General features: G+C 39.5%; 1 protein-coding gene across 1 annotated transcript in view; it reads right to left on the minus strand.

The window, feature by feature from the left end:
• Positions 1-7,245: 7,245 nt before the first annotated feature.
• The window catches only part of LOC133568060 (AP-2 complex subunit mu-A-like), a 50,032-nt gene continuing 34,049 nt past the window's right edge, over positions 7,246-23,228 (minus strand). Inside the window, exons 9-13 of the mRNA XM_061919767.1 lie at positions 13,442-13,561; positions 13,233-13,368; positions 11,633-11,730; positions 11,411-11,522; positions 7,246-8,089 (exon numbers count right to left, since the gene is read on the minus strand). Coding sequence (XP_061775751.1) covers positions 7,955-8,089; positions 11,411-11,522; positions 11,633-11,730; positions 13,233-13,368; positions 13,442-13,561 — 601 coding nt within the window. The 3' untranslated portion in view covers positions 7,246-7,954. The remainder of the gene's footprint in view (positions 8,090-11,410; positions 11,523-11,632; positions 11,731-13,232; positions 13,369-13,441; positions 13,562-23,228) is intronic.

Genomic DNA, 23,228 nt, shown 5'->3' on the forward strand with positions numbered 1-23,228 from the left:
TGTTCAGTGTTAAAAAAAATGTTATATGGCTCTTACGGAAATACATTTTAAAATATTTGGATTCTTGGCTCTCTCAGCCAAAAAGGTTCCCGACCCCTGGCCTAAACCATGGGTGTCAAACTCTGGCCCGTGGGCCAAATTTGGCCCGCCGTGTAATTTGTTTTGGCCCTTGAGGCAATTTCAATTTAGCATTCGAGCTGGCCCGCCGGGGTTATACAGCTTCGGTGCCGCTGTTACACCGCATTCACCACTAATACTCATACTTGCCAACCCTCCTAATTTTCCCAGTAGGCTCACGAAGTCCGCTTTTCCTCTATACTAACAGCGTGTTACATAATATTTGTGGCTTTTATATATACACACACACACACACACACACACACACACACACACAGACACGTGAATGCGTGCATACTTGGTCAACAGCCATACAGGTCACGCTGAGGGTGGCCGTATGAACAACTTTAGCACTGTTACAAATATGCGCCACACTGTGGACCCACACCAAACAAGAATGACAAACACATTTCGGGTGAACATCCGCACCGTAACACAACAGAACAAATACCCAGAACCCCTTGCAGCACTAACTTCCGGGAAACTTCCAGCAATCTGAGCAATGATTAACGTTTTATTCATGCATTTTCTCTTGCTACGTCAAAGCTTGAATGTTTGGGTCATTCATTATTGTTATTTCATTTTCAAATGTATTATTAGCCTGTGGAAAATTGTTTATATTTACCTCAGAAGATTGAAAATAGAAAAAAATGCATTACATATTTATTTAAATTTTATTTGATATGCCATTGATATTTGTTTAATTATTATTTGAAACTGGATTTCGCATGTCACTAAAGTTATATAAGCCTTGCTTGTTCAATATTTGTGAAGTGAAGTGAATTATATTTATATAGCGCTTTTTCTCTAGTGACTCAAAGCGCTTTACATAGTGAAACCCAATATCTAAGTTACATTTAAACCAGTGTGGGGTGGGTGGCACTGGGAGTAGGTGGGTAAAGTGTCTTGCCCAAGGACACAACGGCAGTGACTGGGATGGCGGAAGTGGGAATCGAACCTGCAACCCTCTAGTTGCTGGCACGGCCGCTCTACCAACCGAGCTAAACCGCTTTAATGCAAATCTTGTTTGGGTCCCTATTAAAAGGTTAATTTGTTCAACCTTGGCCCGCGGCTTTGTTCCGTTTAAAATTTTGGCCCACTCTGTATTTGAGTTTGACACCCCTGGCCTAAACTGACAGTTGAGAGCTAGAAAACATAGATGGTGTTAAGCGTTTTCCTGCTCAAATGAGTGGACTGTTGGGAATAGGAATCGGGGGATTACTTTTCACAAGTAAGATTTAACATTAACGTACATTTGGTTGTAATTTGTGAAAATAAAATTTCCACATAGTTGAGAAGGAGCAAAGACCTTCAATAGTACTGAAATCGTAGCCGCTGGCAAACAAAGAGTATGACGATAATAGAATTGCTTGTCAATTAAATTAATTACATTTAAAAATGTCATACTTAAATGATGAAGATAAACATTGTAAAAAACAGATTAGTGGGTTTAGCTGATATAAAGACTTTCAGGTCTTTACATACAGTGGGGCAAAAAAGTATTTATTCAGCCAGCGATTGTGCAAGTTCTCCCACTTAAAATGATGACAGAGGTCTGTAATTTTCATCATAGGTACACTTCAACTGTGAGAGACAGAATGTGAAAAAAAAAATCACATTGTAGGAATCATAAAGAATTTATTTGTAAATTATAGTGGAAAATGAGTATTTTGGTCAACCATTCAAAGCTCTCACTGATGGAAGGAGGTTTTGGCTCAAAATCTCACGATACTTGCCCCCATTCATTCTTTCCTTAACACGGATCAATCGTCCTGTCCCCTTAGCAGAAAAACAGCCCCAAAGCATGATGTTTCCACCCCCATGCTTCACAGTAGGTATGGTGTTCTTGGGATGCAACTCAGTATTCTTCTTCCTCCAAACACGACAAGTTGAGTTTATACCAAAATGGATACATGGATGATACAACAGAGGATTGGGAGAATGTCATGTGGTCAGATGAAAGCAAAATAGAACTTTTTGGTAGAAACTCAACTGGTCGTGTTTGGAGGAAGAAGAATACTGAGTTGCATCCCAAGAACACCACACCTACTGTGAAGCATGGGGGTGGAAACATCATGCTTTGGGGTTGTTTTTCTAAAGGGACAGGACGATTGATCCGTGTTAAGGAAAGAATGAATGGGGCCATGTATCGTGAGATTTTGAGCCAAAACTTCCTTCCATCAGTGAGAGCTTTGAATGCTTGACCAAATACTTATTTTCCACCATAATTTACAAATAAATTCTTTAAAATTCCTACAATGTGAATTCCTGGATTTTTTTTTTTCACATTCTGTCTCTCACAGTTGAAGTGTACCTATGATGAAAATTACAGACCTTTGTCATCATTTTAAGTGGGAGAACTTGCACAATCGCTGGCTGACTATATACTTTTTTGCCCCACTGTATATGTGTATATATATATATATGTGGCGCAGTGGGAGAGTGGCCGTGCGCAACCCGAGGGTCACTGGTTCAAATCCCACCTAGAACCAACCTCGTCACGTCCGTTGTGTCCTGAGCAAGACACTTCACCCTTGCTCCTGATGGGTTCTGGTTGGCGCCTTGCATGGCAGCTCCCTCCATCAGTGTGTGAATGTGTGTGTGAATGGGTAAATGTGGAAGTAGTGTCAAAGCGCTTTGAGTACCTTGAAGGTAGAAAAGCGCTATACAAGTACAACCCATTTATCATTTATCATTTATATATATATATATATATATATATATATATATATATATATATTAGGGCTGCGAATTTTCAGGTGTCCCACGATTCGATTCAATATCAATCCTTGGGGTCACGATTCGATTCAAAATGAATTTTTTTTTCAATTCAACACAATTCTCGATTCCAAAACGATTTTTTCCCGATTTAAAAGGATTCCGTTTTTTGATTGATTGATTCTTTTAATAGTAGATTGCACAGTTCAGTACATATTCCATACAATTGACCACTAAACCTTAACACCCCAATAAGTTTTTCAACTTACGAATACGTTTTTCAACTTCATTTTGCTTCAACTATTCATTCAATACATAGGATTTCAGCAAGATCTACCCTAGTTTGCTGACATGCTAGCAGAGTAGTAGATTTTTGTAAAAAGGGTTTTATAATTGTAAAGGACAATGTTTTATCAACTGATTGCAATGATCTAAATTAGTTTTAACTATTAAACGAACCAAAAATATGACTTATTTTATCTTTGTGAAAACAATGGACACAGTGTGTTGTCAAGCTTATGAGATGCGATGCAAGTGTAAGCAACTATTCTTTTTTTTTTAATGTTTAATGGGAATAAGCGGTAGAAAATGGATGGATGGATGGATAATGTCAATGAGCGATTTTTAATCACTGCTATGCTGAAATTATAACTAATATTGATACTGTTGTTGATAATATTTTTGTTTCACTACTTTTGGTTTGTTCTGTGTGGTGTTTGTCTCCTCTCAATTGCTCTGTTTATTGCAGTTCTGAGTGTTGCTGGGTCAGGTTTGGTTTTGGAATTGGATTGCATTGTTATGGTATTGCTGTGTAGTGGTTTGTTGGATTGATAAAAAAAAATAAAAAATAAATCGATTTTTAAAAAATGTGAATCGATTCTGAATCGCACAACATGAGAATCGCGATTTAAATTTGAATACATTTTTTCCCACACCCCTAATTTATATACGGACTAGAGGTGCGCGGATAGGCAATTATATTATCCGCATCACCAAAGTCGTCATCCACCCGCCGTCCACCCGAACCAACACTTTATCAGGACCGTACCCGCCCGCCAACCGCTGGCTGAAATACTTCAGAGGTTGTCCGCCTTTACCACTCACAGATCTATTTAAACCTGTTTCACAGAGTAATGATGACAATTGGAGCTGTTAACGTTCCCGCGACTATCCAATAGCGTTCATCCTGATGACAAGAATATGGGCGTGCAGTGAAGCCATTGCCTCAGACACCTCCAACAACATGTATGAACCGATTGTTGGTCCGGCAACATGTGTGAAGTTTCCCCAATTACACGTTCAAGATTGAAAGGTATACTGGGTGATACAGAGTACACTGATGGTTGTGATATAAACAACTTTAACACTTACTAATATGCGCCACGCTGTGAAGCCACACCCAACAAGATTGACAAACACATTTCGGGAGAACATCCTCACAGTAACACAACATAAACGCAACAAATACCCATAATCCTTTGTATCCGTGACACTACCTGAATATATTTTACACCCCCTCGCCCCCAACCCCGCCCACCTAGTCATGAAAATAAAACGCATTAAAATGAGAAGGTGTGTCCAAACTTTTGTCCTGTACTGTATACATGTACATACATACATAATATACATATACCACTCACTTTTTCCCATGACTGTCAGGTCGTCGGGGGGATAACTGCAATGAAGGAGCATCCAGTCTGCGGCAGTTCCCACGGTCCTTAGTGGCCGCCGTCGACAGGTCTGTCCAGGATTACCGTGGTCTTCATCCCTTCCTTCCACCCTCTCGTGTGTCCTGCATGATGGTCTTGCACAGGTGTCCTGGTGGCATGTATGGCCGAAACCAGGATCATTTCCTTCTTTTGACCATTGCGAGCAGTGGCTCTTTGTGACCAACGAGTCTTTCCACTCATTGGTTTTGTGTTCGTGGAATGTTATCTTGAGTAGTCTTCTGTGGCACTTGTTTTCAAAGGCTTGTCATTTTCGTTCTGATCCTACCAGGAGTGTCCAGGTCTGGCATTCATTAAATAATATTGATATTAGGGATTTCATGTCTAAATTTGTCATGAAATTGACGTTTTCTTCAGCCCCTAAATATTCCAAAGACAACTGTTGGCTTTATTACGAGAAAAGTGAAGAGTTTGGGAACAACAGCAACTCAGCCACCAAGTGGGAGGCCTCGTAAACTGACAGGGGTCAGCGCATAGTTCAAAGACTTTCTGCACAGTCGGTTGCTACAGAGCTCCAAACTTCCAATTAGCCCACGTACAGTACGCAGAGAGCTTCATGGAATGCCTTTCCATGGCCGACCCGCTGAATCTAAGCCATAAATCGCAAAGTCCGATGCAAACCGTCGGATGGTGTCTTCTCTGGAGTGATAAATCACGCTTTTCCATCTGGCAATCTGATGGACAGTCTGAGTTTGGAGGTTGCTAGGAGAACGCTACATTTCGGACTACATTGTGCTGAGTGTGAAACTTGGTGGAGGGGGAATTATGGTGCGGGGTTGTTTTTCAGGAGTTGGTTCAAGTGAAAGGTACTTTGAATGCTCTAGGATACCAAAACATTTTGGACAATCCCATGCACCCAACCTTGTGGGGACAGTCTGGAGCGAGCCCCTTCCTCTTCCAACGTGACTGTGCACCAGTGCACAAAGCAAGGTCCATAAAGACATGGATGACAGAGTCTGGTGTGGATGAACTTGACTGGCCTGCACAGAGTCCTGACCTGAACGTGATAGAACCTTTGGGATGAATTAGAACAGAGACTGCGAACCAGATCTTCTCCACCGACATCAATGTGGGACTTCACCGATGTGCTTTTGGAAGAATGGTGGAGAATTCCTATAAACACACACTCTGCAACCTTGTGGACAGCCTTATCCCAGAAGAGTTGAAGCTGTAAAAGCAGCAAAAGGTCATATTGAATCCTATGGGTTAGGAATGGGGTGGCACTTTTAAGTTTTGGCAATATAGTGTATATCAGGGGTGCCCATTACGTCGATCGCGAGCTACCAGTCGACCGCGGGGGGTGTGTCAGTCGATCTCCAGCCAGGCTTTTAAAAAAAATATATATTTCCTAAAAATTAGTGATCATCAATCTTCACCAAGACGTCACTTAAATGACATTCACGGTACCGGAGGGTCTTGTGAGATGACGCTGGTTGCTGCAAGATCATTATTATGAAAATATGACCGAGAGGAAGGCGAGAAACACTTTTTATTTCAACAGACTCTCGCGCCGTACCTTCCGTCAAAACTCTAAAGGCCGACTGCACATTTCCTATCTTCACAATAAAAGCCCTGCTTCATGCTGCCTGCGCTAACTAAATACAGAGTCTCGGAAAACTGGCGTGCACAAGCGATCCCTCAGAAAGCTGGCGTGCACATCACTTGTGCACGCCAGCTTTCCGAGACTCTTATTTTGTTAGCGCAGGCAGCATGAAGCAGGGCTTTTATTGTGAAGATAGGAAATGTGCAGTCAGCCTTTAGAGTTTTGACGGAAGGGACGGCGCGAAAGTCTGTTGAAATAAAAAGTGTTTCTCGCCTTCCTCTCTGTCATTTTTTCATAATAATGAACTGGCAGCCGCCAGCGTCATCTCACAAGACCCTCGGGTGCCGTGAATGTCAATCAAGCAAGCTACGGAATTTGCCGCCAATGTTTTTCTTGTAAAGTGTATGGAAGCTGGATGAATTAGATGCCAAAAACCGGCGTTATCATCATTACTGTCTGATTCCAATCAATGAAAGTCATCAGAATCAGGTAATACACCAACTTATATTCTTGTCTTTGTGAAAGAAAGACATCTATATGTGTTACACATGCTTGTATTATCATTAAACACATTTAACTTGTTTACAAAAATGTCTCTTTCATAAATAAATAAATATAAATGATATATATAAATGAGGTAGATCCCCTCGAGTTGGTCAATTGAAAAGTAGCTCGCCTGCAGAAAAAGTGTGGGCACCCCTGGTGTATATGTAGTTACTTTACATGCAGTCGGCCCCAAGTGTCTAAGTCACCTTTTACTCAATTCCTGCTGTTGCCAGAACCCCCGATGAGTGTGGAAAGGTTGCCCCATCCATCTCACTGAGCATCAAAGTTAGATTAAACCTACCTGAAATAAATGATTTCCCTGTAAAAAGGCATGAGTTGACCCTCTACGAAAAAGACCTTTGATACAATTCACGGTATTTGCCGGAACCGTGAAAGGAAGGGATGAGGTTGCTTCTCTTTCCAGAGAATACAAGTGAAAAATAGGACATTTTGCGACGATCATGTCAAAAGCCAAAAATGGCCCCATGGGAAAAGTGTTCTTTTATTCAATTGTTAGTTGTTGACGGGTGTGACAAGGTTGCCACATTGGTTTGTGACAAAAACAGAAAAAGAAATACAGATTTTGAGCCAATCTGGATACATGGTGATATTTTATTGGACAGAACGGTCACCAGAACTACAAATATGGAGAAGGTAAACACCGGGGACACGTGGCCTCTAAACGACACTGCAGGGGGGGGACAGGAAGGCAATGTTCCGATTTTCCAACACGCCTTTCTTTCGTGTCACACTCGACACTGGAAGAACGACCTTGGTCTTAGTGCTTCAGATATGTTTAGGACGAGTCCTTTCAAAATAAAAGCCAAGCTCATTAAGTCTGTCTGGAATGTCCTGTGTTACACAAAAGCAGCACGCTAAAAAGTGATTTATCCCCGATAGTTGGGCTCATCAGTCAACAACAATTTGGACTACTCATACACGAGAAGGAGAACAAGATCCATGTGGAACCACAACAGCTACACGTCATCTTACTGGAGGGGAGACTTTAAAGTTGTGCCGACTAATAAAAGTTGAATTTATAGCAGAAGAATAACACTGAATGAATACAAACCGCTGTCCTATCCCCTCGGCCATTTACTCATCACTACCAGATAGTTACCACACAACGGCTCACATCTTGCATACAAGTGTGCGTAGTGTCGTCTTTTTATTCAACCATGTCAAGTCAGCCTCCTACACCTAGTCAGGAGAGGGGGGAGGTGGATAGGATGTAAGAATAAATGTGAGGAGAGATAACGAGCGAAGGGAAACTCAGAAGAAGGAGCAGACCAGGCGTGCCACTTCAGCAGCGCGTTTCGTAGATGCCCGAGCGGCCGATGTAGCGCACCCATTTGATGACGTCGTGGTCGCTGTAGTTGAGCTTGGACTCAAACACCTTCAAGTAGCGAACTTTGAGGCCGGACGGGGCAAACGGGACCTGCAGAGGCAGGGAGGGCGAGTCAGAACACGCAGGAAGAAAACAGGCTGGCAGAGGACAACAATGAGAAAGTCTTCCATAACAACTACAGGGCTGTCAAACACTAACGCCATAATAACATGTTAACTATAACAACCATTTTATTTAGCACGCATGTGTCCTGTCTCCTTTTGGACTATCGGGCCATTCTGTTGCGTGCGGACATGTAATTATTTGATAATAATAGTGTTTTGGCCCAGTTAATATTTGATAATAGTGTTTTGTCCAAGTTATTATTTGATAATAGTAGTGTTTTGGCCCAGTTAATATTTGATAATAGTAGTGTTTTGTCCACGTTATTATTTTCTAATAATAGTGTTTTGGCCAATATTTTATTTTCTTATGATAATGTTTGGTCCCGGTTATTATTTTCTTATAATAGTGTTTTGTCCAAGTTATTTTCTTATAATAGTGTTTTGTCCAAGTTATTTTCTTATAATAGTGTTTTGTCCCAGTTATTATTTGATAACAATAATGTTTTGGCCCAGTTCTTATTTTGTAATAATAGTGTTTTGGCCCAGTTATGTTCTAATAGTAGTTTTTTTTGCCTAATTATTATTTTCTAATAATATTTTTTTGTCCTAGTTATTTTCTAATAATAGTGTTTTGGCCAAGTTATTATTTAATAATAGTAGTGTTTTGGCTCAGTTATTATTTGATAATAATATTGTTTTGGCCCAGTTATTTTTTTCTTATAATAGTGTTTTGGCCCAGTTATTATTTGATAATAATAGTGTTTTGGCCAAGTTATTATGTTCTAATAATAGTGTTTTGTCCCAGTTATTTTGTTATAATAGTGTTTTGTCTCAGTTATTATTTTCTAATAATAATGTTTTGGTCCAGTTATTATTTTCTTATAATAATGTGTTGGCCAAGTTATTGTTTTCTAATAATAGTGTTTTGGCTCATTTATTATTTTCTAATAATAGTGTTTTGGCCAAGTTATTATGTTCTAATAGTAGTGTTTTCGCCAAGTTTTTATTTTCTAATAGCAGTGTTTTGGCCCAGTTATTATGTTCTAATAGTAGTGTTTTCGCCAAGTTTTTATTTTCTAATAGCAGTGTTTTGGCCCAATTATTATGTTCTAATAGTAGTGTTTTCGTCAAGTTTTTATTTTCTTATAATAGTGCTTTGTCCCAGTTCTTATTTTTCTAATAATAGTGTTTTGTCCAAGTTTTTATGTTGTAATAATAGTGTTTTGGCCCAGTTATTATTCGATAATAATATTGTTTTGGCCAAGTTATTATGTTCTAATAAAAGTGTTTTGTCCCAGTTATTTTGTTATAATAGTGTTTTGTCTCAGTTATTATTTTCTAATAATAATGTTTTTCGTCCAGTTATTATTTTGTTATAATAATGTTTTGGCCAAGTTATTGTTTTCTAATAATAGTGTTTTGGCCCAGTTATTATTTTCTTATAATAGTGTTTTGTCCAAGTTATTATGTTCTAATAGTAGTGTTTTCCCCAAGTTTTTATTTTCTAATAATAGTGTTTTAGCCCAGTTATTATTTTCTTATAATAGTGTTTTGTCCAAGTTATTTTCTAATAATAGTGTTTTGGCCCAGTTATGTTCTAATAATAGTGTTTTGTCCAAGTTATTTTCTAATAGCAGTGTTTTGGCCCAGTTATGTTCTAATAATAGTGTTTTCGTCAAGTTTTTATTCTCTTATAATAGTGTTTTGTCACAGTTCTTATTTTTCTAATAGGGTTTTGTCCAAGTTATTAAGTTCTAATAATAGTGTTTTGCCCAAGTTATTATGTTCTAATAATAGTGTTTTGTCCCGGTTATCATTCTCTTATAATAGTGTTTTGTCCCAGTTATTATTTTCTTATAATAGTGTTTTGTCCCAGTTATTATTTTCTAATAATAGTCTTTTGGTCCAGTTATTACTTGATAATAATAGTGTTTTGACCAAGTTATTGTTTTCTAATAATAGTGTTTTGGCCCAGTTATTATTTTCTAATAGTAGTGTTTTGGCCCAGTTATTATTTTCTAATAATAGTGTTTTGGCCCAGTTATTATGTTCTAATAGTAGTGTTTTCGTCAAGTTTTTATTCTCTTATAATAGTGTTTTGTCACAGTTCTTATTTTTCTAATAGGGTTTTGTCCAAGTTATTAAGTTCTAATAATAGTGTTTTGCCCAAGTTATTATGTTCTAATAATAGTGTTTTGTCCCGGTTATCATTCTCTTATAATAGTGTTTTGTCCCAGTTATTATTTTCTTATAATAGTGTTTTGTCCCAGTTATTATTTTCTAATAATAGTCTTTTGGTCCAGTTATTACTTGATAATAATAGTGTTTTGACCAAGTTATTGTTTTCTAATAATAGTGTTTTGGCCCAGTTATTATTTTCTAATAGTAGTGTTTTGGCCCAGTTTTTATTTTCTAATAATAGTGTTTTGGCCCAGTTATGTTCTAATAGTAGTGTTTTCGTCAAGTTTTTATTCTCTTAAAATAGTGCTTTGTCACAGTTCTTATTTTTCTAATAATAGTGTTTTGTCCAAGTTATTAAGTTCTAATAATAGTGTTTTGTCCAAGTTATTATGTTCTAATAATAGTGTTTTGGCCCAGTTATTATGTTCTAATAATAGTGTTTTGTCCCGGTTATCATTCTCTTAAAATAGTGCTTTGTCACAGTTCTTATTTTTCTAATAATAGTGTTTTGTCCAAGTTATTATGTTCTAATAATAGTGTTTTGTCCCGGTTATTATTTTCTTATAATAGTGTTTTGTCCCAGTTATTATTTTCTAATAATGGTGTTTTGGTCCAGTTATTACTTGATAATAATAGTGTTTTGACCAAGTTATTATTTTCTTATAAGAGTGTTTTGGCCCAGTTATTGTTTTCTAATAATAGTGTTTTGGCCCAGTTATTATTTTCTAATAATAGCGTTTTGTCCAAGTTATTATTTTCTAATAATAGTGTTTTGTCCAAGTTATTGTTTTCTAATAATATTGTTTTGTCCAAGTTATTATTTTCTAATAATAGTGTTTTGTCCAAGTTATTGTTTTCGAATAATAGTGTTTTGGCCCAGTTATTGTTTTCTAATAATAGTGTTTTGGCCCAGTTATTATTTTCTAATAATAGTGTTTTGTCCAAGTTATTATTTTCTAATAATAGTGTTTTGTCCAAGTTATTGTTTTCGAATAATAGTGTTTTGGCCCAGTTATTATTTTTTAACAATAGTGTTTTGGCCCAGTTATTATTTTCTAACAAAAGTGTTTTGTCCAAGTTAATATTTTCTAATCGTGTTTTGGCAAAACGACACCACAATGCTGACCTCAAAGTTCATGGAGATGGGGGGTCTGGCCCACTTCTTCTTGTCGTTGGTGGGCAGCAGCTCAATCTCAGCGCTGATCTGAGACTCCTTCATTCCTGCCATGCGTTTGATCCTGCACACAAGGGCAACAACTCCACTTACTGGCGTTAAGGCGGCGTGCGAGTGAAGATCCAGCAGTCTTCAGAAAGCACAGCAGACTTCCAAGGCAGGCGTGTGACTCACTTCCATACGATGGCGTTCTCGCTGGCCTTGTACTTGGCTTTTCCCTTCATGCAGATCACCTGCACGCCGCTGGTGTTGAGCGGCGTGGGGATGCGGACCTGCATGGGCGTATGATGAACAGAAGGTGAAGAGGAAGGAGACTTACACGCACTAAACAACAATCTTATTCCAGAGTTGTATTAAAAGACACTTTAGACAAGTAGAACTGCATAGTCCATGATTGTTTTGTCATCTTAATATTTGCATATTTTGTTGATGACTGTCCGCGGGTATATCTGCACTACTGTATATATAAAAATCCCGTCCACACACAGTTTGCCAACAACGCTCCAGACAGTGCGTTTTGTTTACATCCGGTTTCGGTAGCGCAGTGATTGAAGTATTTCTTCAGTACACCACTTGTCAATAGTGCGTAAATAATAGGCAAAAAAATATCAATTCATACTGTAACGAACAGCTAATGTTAGGTTTTTATGTCCGTGTGGTTTGGATTTGATGTTAGTTTTTCCCATGTTTGCAAACACACCGTACATGCCTGAAGGCTGATTGGCTGAGAATCAGGAAGTGTTGTTGTGTGTCCGGGGAAGTACGGGAGGAAAAACCTGTTGGAATTTGCGCCTTTTGTTGTCATAAGATTAATAATAAAAGTTAATGTTATTTCTTCTAAGGACAACAATATATCACTTTAATTTCTTTTCAAGTAAAAAAAAAACTTATTTTCAAGGTATAGCGATAATAAAGATGCTTTGGCGGCATTACATATTCTATAACAGGGGTCACCAACCTTTTTGAAACCAAGAGCTACTTCTTGGCTACTGATTATTGGGAAGGGCTAGCAGTTTGATACACACTTAAATAAATTGCCAGAAATAGCCAATTTGCTCAATTTACCTTTAACTCTATGTTCTTATTAATAATTAATGATATTTATCTTTGCCATTAATTATTAATAATAAATGATATTTATCTTTGTCTGCAATGAGGTGGCGACTTGTCCAGGGTGTACCCGCCTTCCGCCCGATTGTAGCTGAGATAGGCGCCAGCGCCCCCTGCAACCTCAAAAGGGAATAAGCGGTAGAAAAAGGATGGATCTTTGTATAAACACTAATCATCTTAATGATTTCTCACAATAAATATATATAGAAACAGATAAATATATACGGAAGGTTTATTGTAGGGAATAAATGATGAAAAAAACACTTAATCGAACGGTTTAAAATAGGAGAAAACCGGAAAAAAATGAAAATTAAATTTTGAAACATAGTTTCTCTTCAATTCCGACTCTTTAAAATTCAGAATTCTACCGAAAAAAAGAAGAGAAAAACTAGCTGTGAAAAAAACTAGAAATATTTCATTTAAAAAATAGAGGCAGCTCACTGGTAAGTGCTGCTATTTGAGCTATTTTTAGAACAGGCCAGCGGGCGACTCATCTGGTTCTTACGGGCCCGCGGGCACCACGTTGGTGACCCCTGTTTTAGGTACTCTCTCTCTCTCTCTCTCTTTTTATCAGTGTCAATGAAAACTGAGCATGATTACCTTTGTAAAGGTAGCTCCAGTATTGAAATGTGCAGATGGTCCTAATGTTGTATGTCACTCTCACCTCGATCTTCTGAGCCAGCAGCGATGGTTTGAAGTTGGACTTGATGACCACCTTCACCTCGAGTTTAGTGCGCCCCACTTCGCGGACCAGAGGGATGACGCGGAAGGGCAGGATGATGTCCTTAGTGGTGCGGTACCTACGAACGAGAGAGGAGAGGGTCTTGTGACGCACGTTCATCTCGCCCGTCCCGTCGTCACACTCGCGCTGACCTCATGAGCTCGTACTCTCCGTCGGGGGGGATGAAGCTGATGCTGCGCTCCGAGTCGAACTTGCTGAGACGCACACACTGGTGGAAGGTGCAGTCGTCGATGGCGATGGACTGCTTGCCACTGCGAGACATGACAACAATCAGTGCAATGACTTCCAAATAGCAACTAGCAGAAGGACGATGCTCTAGTGCTACAACATACAAGCACGACTCAGTCCCTCCAAGATTGTCGCCGCCTAAAATGCCAGATGTCACTTTATTTTTTTTTTAATAACATTACATCTAGTGATTTTTTGAATTTGTAATCAGTGTTTTTTGCACCCCAGAAAGTTCAGAAATTAAACAGATCCAACAAAATATGCTTGATTTTCATCTTAAATGAAACCTTTTTGTTGTCTATATGCATATCATGTATTGCATATGGATTTTTTGTGGCTTGATGGAAGGTTTCAGGTTGGTGCTTCATTTTGGTACTTCATTAGTATTATATATATATATATATTTATTTATTTTTTTGCTGTTTGCGCTGTGGAATGCAGCTGCATCTCCAGTAGCTCTGTAGTTGTAGATCCTTTAACCTTATCTTTTACCATCCATCCATCCATTTTCTACCGCTTAATCCCTTTTTGGGGTCGCGGGGGGCGCTGGCGCCTATGTCAGCTACAATCGGGCGGAAGGCGGGGTACACCCTGGACAAGTCGCCACCTCATCGCAGGGCCAACACAGATAGACAAATAACATTCACACTCACATTCACACACTAGGGACCATTTAGTGTTGCCAATCAACCTATCCCCAGGTGCATGTCTTTGGAAGTGGGAGGAAGCCGGAGTACCCGGAGGGAACCCACGCATTCACGGGGAGAACATGCAAACTCCACACAGAAAGATCCCGAGCCTGGATTTGAACCCAGGACTGCAGGACCTTCGTATTGTGAGGCAGACACACTAACCCCTCTGCCACCGTGAAGCCCCCTTATCTTTTACCTTTAATCTTTAATTATTATTTATTAGATCTAATAAACTTATATTGTATTTGTTATCCTTTATCTTTTTTAGACAGTGAATCCCTGTACATCTAATGGATACTTTTGGCAGTTTTAAAAGACCAGGAGCCAGCTTTCTTTGTTATTCGAGAGAGGAGCTGCATTTTCATAACATCAATCAATCAATCAATGTTTACTTATATAGCCCTAAATCACTAGTGTCTCAAAGGGCTGCACAAACCACTACCACATCCTCGGTAGGCCCACATAAGGGCAAGGAAAACTCACACCCAGTGGGACGTCGGTGACAATGATGACTATGAGAACCTTGGAGAGGAGGAAAGCAATGGATGTCGAGCGGGTCTAACATGATACTGTGAAAGTTCAATCCATAATGGATCCACACAGTCGCGAGAGTCCAGTCCAAAGCGGATCCAACACAGCAGCGAGAGTCTCGTTCACAGCGGAGCCAGCAGGAAAACATCCCAAGCGGAGGCGGATCAGCAGCGCAGAGATGTCCCCAGCCGATACACAGGCAAGCAGTACATGGCAAACAGATCGGACCGGACCCCCTCCACAAGGGAGAGTGGGACATAGAAGAAAAAGAAAAGAAACGGCAGATCAACTGGTCTAAAAAGGGAGTCTATTTAAAGGCTAGAGTATACAAATTAGTTTTAAGGTGAGACTTAAATGCTTCTACTGAGGTGGCATCTCGAACTGTTACCGGGAGGGCATTCCAGAGTACTGGAGCCCGAAATGAAAACGCTCTATAGCCCGCAGACTTTTTTTGGGCTTTGGGAATCACTAATAAGCCGGAGTCCTTTGAACGCAGATTTCTTGCCGGAACGTATGGTACAATACAATCGGCAAGATAGGATGGAGCTAGACCGTGTAGTATTTTATACGTAAGTAGTAAAACCTTAAAGTCACATCTTAAGTGCACAGGAAGCCAGTGCAGGTGAGCCAGTACAGGCGTAATGTGATCAAACTTTCTTGTTCTTGTCAAAAGTCTAGCAGCCGCATTTTGTACCAACTGTAATCTTTTAATGCTAGACATGGGGAGACCCGAAAATAATACGTTACAGTAGTCGAGACGAGACGTAACAAATGCATGGATAATGATCTCAGCGTCTTTAGTGGACAGAATGGAGCGAATTTTAGCGATATTACGGAGATGAAAGAAGGCCGTTTTAGTGACGCTTTTAATATGTGACTCAAAGGAGAGAGTTGGGTCGAAGATAATACCCAGATTTTTTACCGTGTCGCCTTGTTTAATTGTCAAATGTTAGAGTTGTATTATTAAATAGAGGTCGGTGTCTAGCAGGACATGGTCACTACTGCCTGGTTTCTCATCTTATATTCTTATTTTACTGTTATAACTTTATTCTCATTATTGCTTTTTACTCTTATTGTAATATTTTTCAGTTTTGTTTCCATTATACACTTTGTAGTCTTTAATTGAGCTCAACTCTGTACACTGCTGCTGGAATTTTTAATTTTCCTGAAGGAACTCTCCTGAAGGAATCAATAAAGTACTATCTATCTATCTATCTATCTATCTATCTATCCATATTATATACTGTATAGAGCAGACTTGGGCAAATTAAAGCCCGGGGGACACATGAGCCCTGTTAAGCCTTTTGATCTGGCTCGTCGGACATTCCCAAATTATTTTTTTTAGATCATTAAGATTAAAACTCTAGTGGCCATTATCATGTGCAGTGATGTTTTCAAAATACCGTAAGTCTTGAACTGTATGAAGTATTTCAATGGTTGGAATCCGCACTGTGGATGTACTACCAGTCTGTGGTTGCCACTGTTCTGTTCTACATGGTAGTGTGCTGGGGGGGCAGTACATCTAAGAAGGACAGCTCCAGACTTGAGAAACTGATCAGGCGGGCCGGTTCTACAATGGGAATGAAACTGGACTCACTGGTGAAGGTGGCAGAGAACAGTGAAGTGAAGTGAATTATATTTATACAGCGCTTTTCTCTAGTGACTCAAAGCGCTTTACATAGTGAAACCCAACATCTAAGTTACATTTAAACAAGTGTGGGTGGCACTGGGAGCAGGTGGGTAAAGTGCCTTGCCCAAGGACACAATGGCAGTGACTAGGATGGCGGAAGCGGGAATCGAACCTGCAACCCTCAAGTTGCTGGCACGGCCACTCTATCAACCGAGCTATGCCGCCCCAGAGGACTGTTGACAAACTAGTGAGCATCCTGGATGATGCCAGTCACCCTCTGCATAGCGTTATCAGTAGCCAGAGGAGCCTGTTCAGTTCTAGACTGCTTCATCCCAAGTGCAGGACTAATAGACTCAAAAACTCCTTTGTCCCACACGCCATTAGACTGTACAACTCCTCTCTGGGGCGGGGGGTACTAGGATGACAGGGGATGCAAAACAATAACAGTGCAATACGTTTTCATAATACGGTCACTACTGCCTACTTTCTCTTGTTATATTCTTACTTTACTGTTATATTTTTATTCCCATTGTTGCTTTTTATTTTCAATTCTTTTTGTAATATTTCTCTATTTTGTTTCCATTTAAACCCCCATCATTTACTTTTTTTAAATTGATTTGAACTCTGTACAATGCTCCTGGAATTTTTATTTTCCTGAAGGAACTCTCCTGAAGGAATCAATAAAGTACTATCTATCCATCTATCTTTTGCATGATATATTCGTAACTATGGTCATCTAATTAGTTACTATGGTAATATAAGTCACAGCAGCTCAGACAAGGCACCGAGCAGTGTGGGTGGGGAGCGTTTCCAGTGTTTCCAGAGCCTGAAATGTGGGTGTCAGGGACAGACGTGGAAAGAGATTTTTACAACAAAGTTCTAAATCTAAGTGATACCAAATTTTAGGAGTTTTTTTTTTTTTCCTTAGCATTCATACTTTGCTGTGTTTGTTGCATTTTTGTAGCGTTTCACTTGATTGTAAAATGTCGATCGGGAGGGGGTGTGATGTTAGCATTCAGTGCTTTATCCTCCATAATTAATATTGAAAATCAATCAATCAATCAATCAATGTTTACTTATATAGCCCTAAATCACTAGTGTCTCAAAGGGCTGCACAAACCACCACGACATCCTCGGTAGGCCCACATAAGGGCAAGGAAAACTCACACCCAGTGGGACGTCAGTGACAATAATGACTATGAGAACCTTAGAGAGGAGGAAAGCAATGGATGTCGAGCGGGTCTAACATGATACTGTGAAAGTTCAATACACAATGGATCCAACACAGTCGCGAGAGTCCAGTCCAAAGCGGATCCAACACAGCAGCGAGAGTCCAGTTCACAGCCAGCAGGAAACCATCCCAAGCGGAGGCGGATCAGCAGCGCAGAGATGTCCCCAGCCGATACACAGGCAAGCAGTACATGGCCACCGGATCGGACCGGACCCCCTCCACAGGGGAGAGTGGGACATAGAAGAAAAAGAAAAGAAACAGCAGATCAACTGGTCTAAAAAGGGAGTCTATTTAAAGGCTAGAGTATACAAATGAGTTTTAAGGTGAGACTTAAATGCTTCTACTGAGGTGGCATCTCGAACTGTTACCGGGAGGGCATTCCAGAGTACTGGAGCCCGAACGGAAAACGCTCTATAGCCCGCAGACTTTTTTTGGGCTTTGGGAATCACTAACAAGCCGGAGTCCTTTGAACGCAGATTTCTTGCCGGGACGTATGGTACAATACAATCGGCAAGATAGGATGGAGCTAGACCGTGTAGTATTTTATACGTAAGTAGTAAAACCTTAAAGTCACATCTTAAGTGCACAGGAAGCCAGTGCAGGTGAGCCAGTACAGGCGTAATGTGATCAAACTTTCTTGTTCTTCTCAAAAGTCTAGCAGCCGCATTTTGTACCAACTGTAATCTTTTAATGCTAGACATGGGGAGACCCGAAAATAATACGTTACAGTAGTCGAGGCGAGACGTAACAAACGCATGGATAATGATCTCAGCGTCTTTAGTGGACAGAATGGAGCGAATTTTAGCGATATTACGGAGATGAAAGAAGGCCGTTTTAGTAACGCTTTTAATGTGTGCCTCAAAGGAGAGAGTTGGGTCGAAGATAATACCCAGATTCTTTACCGTGTCGCCTTGTTTAATTGTTTGGTTGTCAAATGTTAGAGTTGTATTATTAAATAGAGTTTGGTGTCTAGCAGGACCGATAATCAGCATTTCCGTTTTTTTGGCGTTGAGTTGCAAAAAGTTAGCGGACATCCATTGTTTAATTTCATTAAGACACGCCTCCAGCTGACTACAATCCGGTGTGTTGGTCAGCTTTAGGGGCATGTAGAGTTGGGTGTCATCAGCATAACAGTGAAAGCTAACACCGTATTTGCGTATGATGTCACCTAGCGGCAGCATGTAGATGCTGAAGAGTGCAGGGCCAAGGACCGAACCCTGGGGAACTCCACACGTTACCTTAACGTAGTCCGAGGTCACATTGTTATGGGAGACACACTGCATCCTATCAGTAAGATAAGAGTTAAACCAAGACAGGGCTAAGTCTGACATACCAATTCGTGTTTTGATACGTTCTAATAAAATATTATGATCGACGGTATCGAAAGCAGCGCTAAGATCGAGGAGCAGCAACATAGATGACGCATCAGAATCCATCGTTAGCAATAGATCATTAGTCATTTTTGCGAGGGCTGTCTCCGTGGAGTGATTTGCTCTGAAACCGGATTGAAAGGTTTCACATAGATTGTTAGACGCTAAGTGTTCATTTAACTGCTCCGCAACAATTTTTTCAAGGATTTTTGAAATAAAGGGAAGGTGAGACACCGGTCGGTAGTTTACCATGAGGTCAGGATCGAGGTTAGGTCTTTTAAGAAGAGGATGAATAACCGCTTTTTTGAATGCTAGGGGAACAGTGCCCGAGGAGAGTGATAAGTTTATAATATTTAGCACTGATGGACCTAATAATACAAAGAGCTCCTTGATCAGTTTCCCAGGAAGAGGGTCAAGTAAACATGTTGTCTGTTTTATTCCATTTACACGTTGTAACAATTCCTCTAATGTTATTTCCTCAAAACGAGAGAAACTATTTTGGAGGGCAGTATCCGCCGTATATACCATCGTATCAGTGTTAATAGAACCCCGTTGTAGCTGGGACGCATTGTCTTTAATCTCCTTTCTAATGACTTCAATTTTCTTACTAAAGAATTGCATAAAGTCATCAGCTGAGTGGGTTGAGCTACTGGAAGGGGTCCCTTGTTGGGTTAGCGATGCTACCGTACTAAACAAAAATTTAGGATCGTTTTTATTACGGTGGATGAGATTTGAGTAATATTTAGCTTTAGCTAAGGTAAGCATGCGTTTATAAGTTATTAAACCATCACTCCATGCTTGATGGTGCACCTCAAGTTTAGTTGTGCGCCATTTGCGTTCCAGCTTTCTACATAATAATTTCTGAGCTCTAGTTTCTTCTGTAAACCACGGGGTGCGCTTTTTTGGAGCCTTTTTTAACTTTAGCGGTGCTATGTTATCAATGGTTTCGCGCAGGGTGTCGTTAAAGTTGTTAGTGAGGTTATCAATAGAGCCCACATACTTTGGGAATGGTGCCATAACCGAGGGCAGTAGGTCAGCAAGAGTTGTCGTTGTGGCCGTATTAATGTTGCGGCTGCTATAGCAGTTATTATTATTAGTTTGACGAACATGCGTCTGAACCTCAAATTTTATAAGGTAATGATCGGACAATACTTTAGTATACGGGAGTATCGTAACTTTGGAGACGGTGATGCCCCTGACAAGCACTAGGTCTATCGTATTACCGTTGCGATGCGTGGGTTCATTTATTATTTGTGTGAGACCACAGCTATCAATTACAGTCTGGAGCGCTACGCACGGTGGGTCCGATGGGGTATTCATATGGATATTAAAGTCCCCCATTATGATTATATTATCGGCGTGTGTCACTAGATCAGCAACGAACTCTGAGAATTCATTGATAAAGTCCGAATAGGGCCCTGGGGGGCGGTAGATAACAGCCAGGTGTAGAGGCAGCGGTGTGACAGACTTCATAGTAAGCACCTCAAACGATTTATATTTATTATTTATGTTAGGACTAAGGTTAAAGTTTTCGTTGTATATTAGTGCGACCCCCCCACCCCTTTTAAGCGGACGGGCAATATGCGCATGTGTAAAATTAGGAGGACATGCCTCATTTAGCGCAAAAAAGTCGTTTGGTTTAAGCCAGGTTTCGCTGAGACCGATGACGTTAAGATTGTTGTCTCTGATAATATCATTAACTAATAACGTTTTGGGAGACAATGATCTTATGTTTAAAAAACCTATATTATAGGTAGTGGGCTGTTTTAGGGAGTTTTTGATCAAATTATCCGTAGTAGCAATATTAATAATGTTGTGTTTATTATGCCCAGTGCATTTAGTATAGTTACGACCATATCTAGGAATTGATACGACAGGAATTTTCCGATTGTTTGTTTGTTGCTTTGATAAACTGCACGCATCATGGTTAACCACCTCAGTAACGGGGATTTTCCGATTGTTTGTTTCTTTATTTTCATGTACATACTGGGTGTCTCATTCAGTAAAAAAATGCAAAAAATTCCATTCCATTTTTAAGGCGGTCTGTCATTACGTTTTTAGCATTCAATCAGACATTATTGTGAGGTTTTGTATTAGTGTTCATAAAAATGGATATACCGGCCCACAGACATTTGTCTTCTCTAAATTTGTTGTTAAAAAAAAAAAATGTAATTATATAAATTGACTTCCATCAACAAATGTTGAACTTAAATTTCTATGGAATATCTTCAAGTTCATTTTTTTCCAGTGGGAAAGTCTACTTTGGGTCGCCTTTTTGTTGCGATCATGTAACCACGGCATTCTCGCTCGTTTGCCTGTGTTGATGGGCTCATATTGCCCACCCTGGTTCAAAATGAAATATTCCTACAACGGCTCATTTGGCTTTCTTATCATATTTTTTCTCCTCATATTTGTTACTTTGTACGCCTTTGCTCATGTGCCACTGACAGCGGAGAAAAATGGGGACATTTTCCACACTAATCAAAACCACAATAACGATCCAATGTAGAATAATCGTGCAGCGTAAATTTGTGTTTAGTTTATTTCCTAAATAGCTTAACCAACAGTGTACGCCATCTGCTGGCATGCTTACTGTCTACACATGTGACCAATTCAAACATGCGTGCATAGTTTGTTAAACAAACGGCACCAAAGGCTGTTTTATTTTGTTATTATGATGCCTTATCGCACCAGTGTCAAATTCAAGGTCCGGTGGCCAGTTCTGGCCCGCTACATCATTTTATGTGGCCCACGTAGCCTGGGAAAAATGGGTTTCAATAAAACTTTTATTACTAAATGCATACGTTCTTTCAGTTTTGACAGGAAAAAAAATGCATTATGTGATCTGAATAATATTTGATCATGCCAATTATATTATTATATACTGTATTGCAAAACTATTTTTGTGAGATAAAAACAGATTGTTAAATATCTGCTTGTCACCTTTATTTATGATGTTAAAGCCATATGTATACATAAAAAAATAATTAAAATGCATATGCATTTCGATTAATCATGATTTATCACAGATTACAATTTATTTTAAAAAAACGGCCCTCTTACTGCGATGTGGCCCTCCATGAAAATGAGTTTGAAACCCCTGCCATATTATCCTTCCGTGCACATCCTGTTTTGAAGTCCGTACTTTTCGGACTATAAGTTGCAGTTTTTTTTCAAAATTTGGGTGCGACATATACTCCGTAACGACTTGTGTGAGAAATTATTAACACATTACCGTAAAATATCAAATAATATTATTTATCTCATTCGCGGAAGAGGCGAAGAAAATGTCAGCAATCGTCACACTCACGTCGACCAATATGAATTCGGCGGGGGAGGGTCATAGCAGAAGTGCATTGTGGGTCATTGAATGCTAACTGCTATATGCTATATGCTACTGCCGTAGCTATTAAAATTTATCATTTCATCATTGATAGTAGCTTAAAAAAACTGAGAAGGGCTGAACAAAAATGGCACCGAAAAGGAAGTCATGTACTGCAGATTACACAATATCAAATATTATCTTATTCGTGGAAGAGACGAAGAAAATGTCAGCAAGCGTCACACACACGTCAACCAATAAGAATTCGGTGGGGGAGGGTCATGGCAGAAGTGCATTGTGGGTCATAGAATGCTAACTGCTATATGCTACTGCCGTAGCTATTAAAATGGATAATTTCATCGTTGGCTTTAACTTATAAAAGCTGAGAAGGAATGAACAAAAATGGCAAAGGAAGTCATGTACTGCAGATTACAAGCTGGACGTAGTGAAATATGCAGCAGAAAACGACAAGAGGAAGCGGCGCATACCTTTGGAGTTGGCAGAGTTGTTTAGAAGCGACATGGAGGAAGAAGATTTCATGGGATTTATCGATTAAGAGTGACGGATTGTTTGGTAAAGGTACAGCATGTTCTATATGTTATAGTTATTTGAATGACTCTTACCATAATATGTTAGGTTAACATACCAGGCACCTTCTCAGTTGGTTATTTATGCCTCATATACAGTGGGGCAAAAAAGTATTTAGTCAGCCAGCGATTGTGCAAGTTCTCCCACTTAAAATGATGACAGAGGTCTGTAATTTTCATCATAGGTACACTTCAACTGTGAGAGACAGAATGTGAACAAAAAAAATCCAGGAATTCACATTGTAGGAATTTTAAAGAATATATTTGTAAATTATGGTAGAAAATAAGTATTTGGTGAATAACAAAAATTCAACTCAATACTTTGTA

The sequence above is a fragment of the Nerophis ophidion genome, linkage group LG14 (assembly GCF_033978795.1).
Source record: "Nerophis ophidion isolate RoL-2023_Sa linkage group LG14, RoL_Noph_v1.0, whole genome shotgun sequence".
Lineage (NCBI taxonomy): Eukaryota > Metazoa > Chordata > Actinopteri > Syngnathiformes > Syngnathidae > Nerophis > Nerophis ophidion.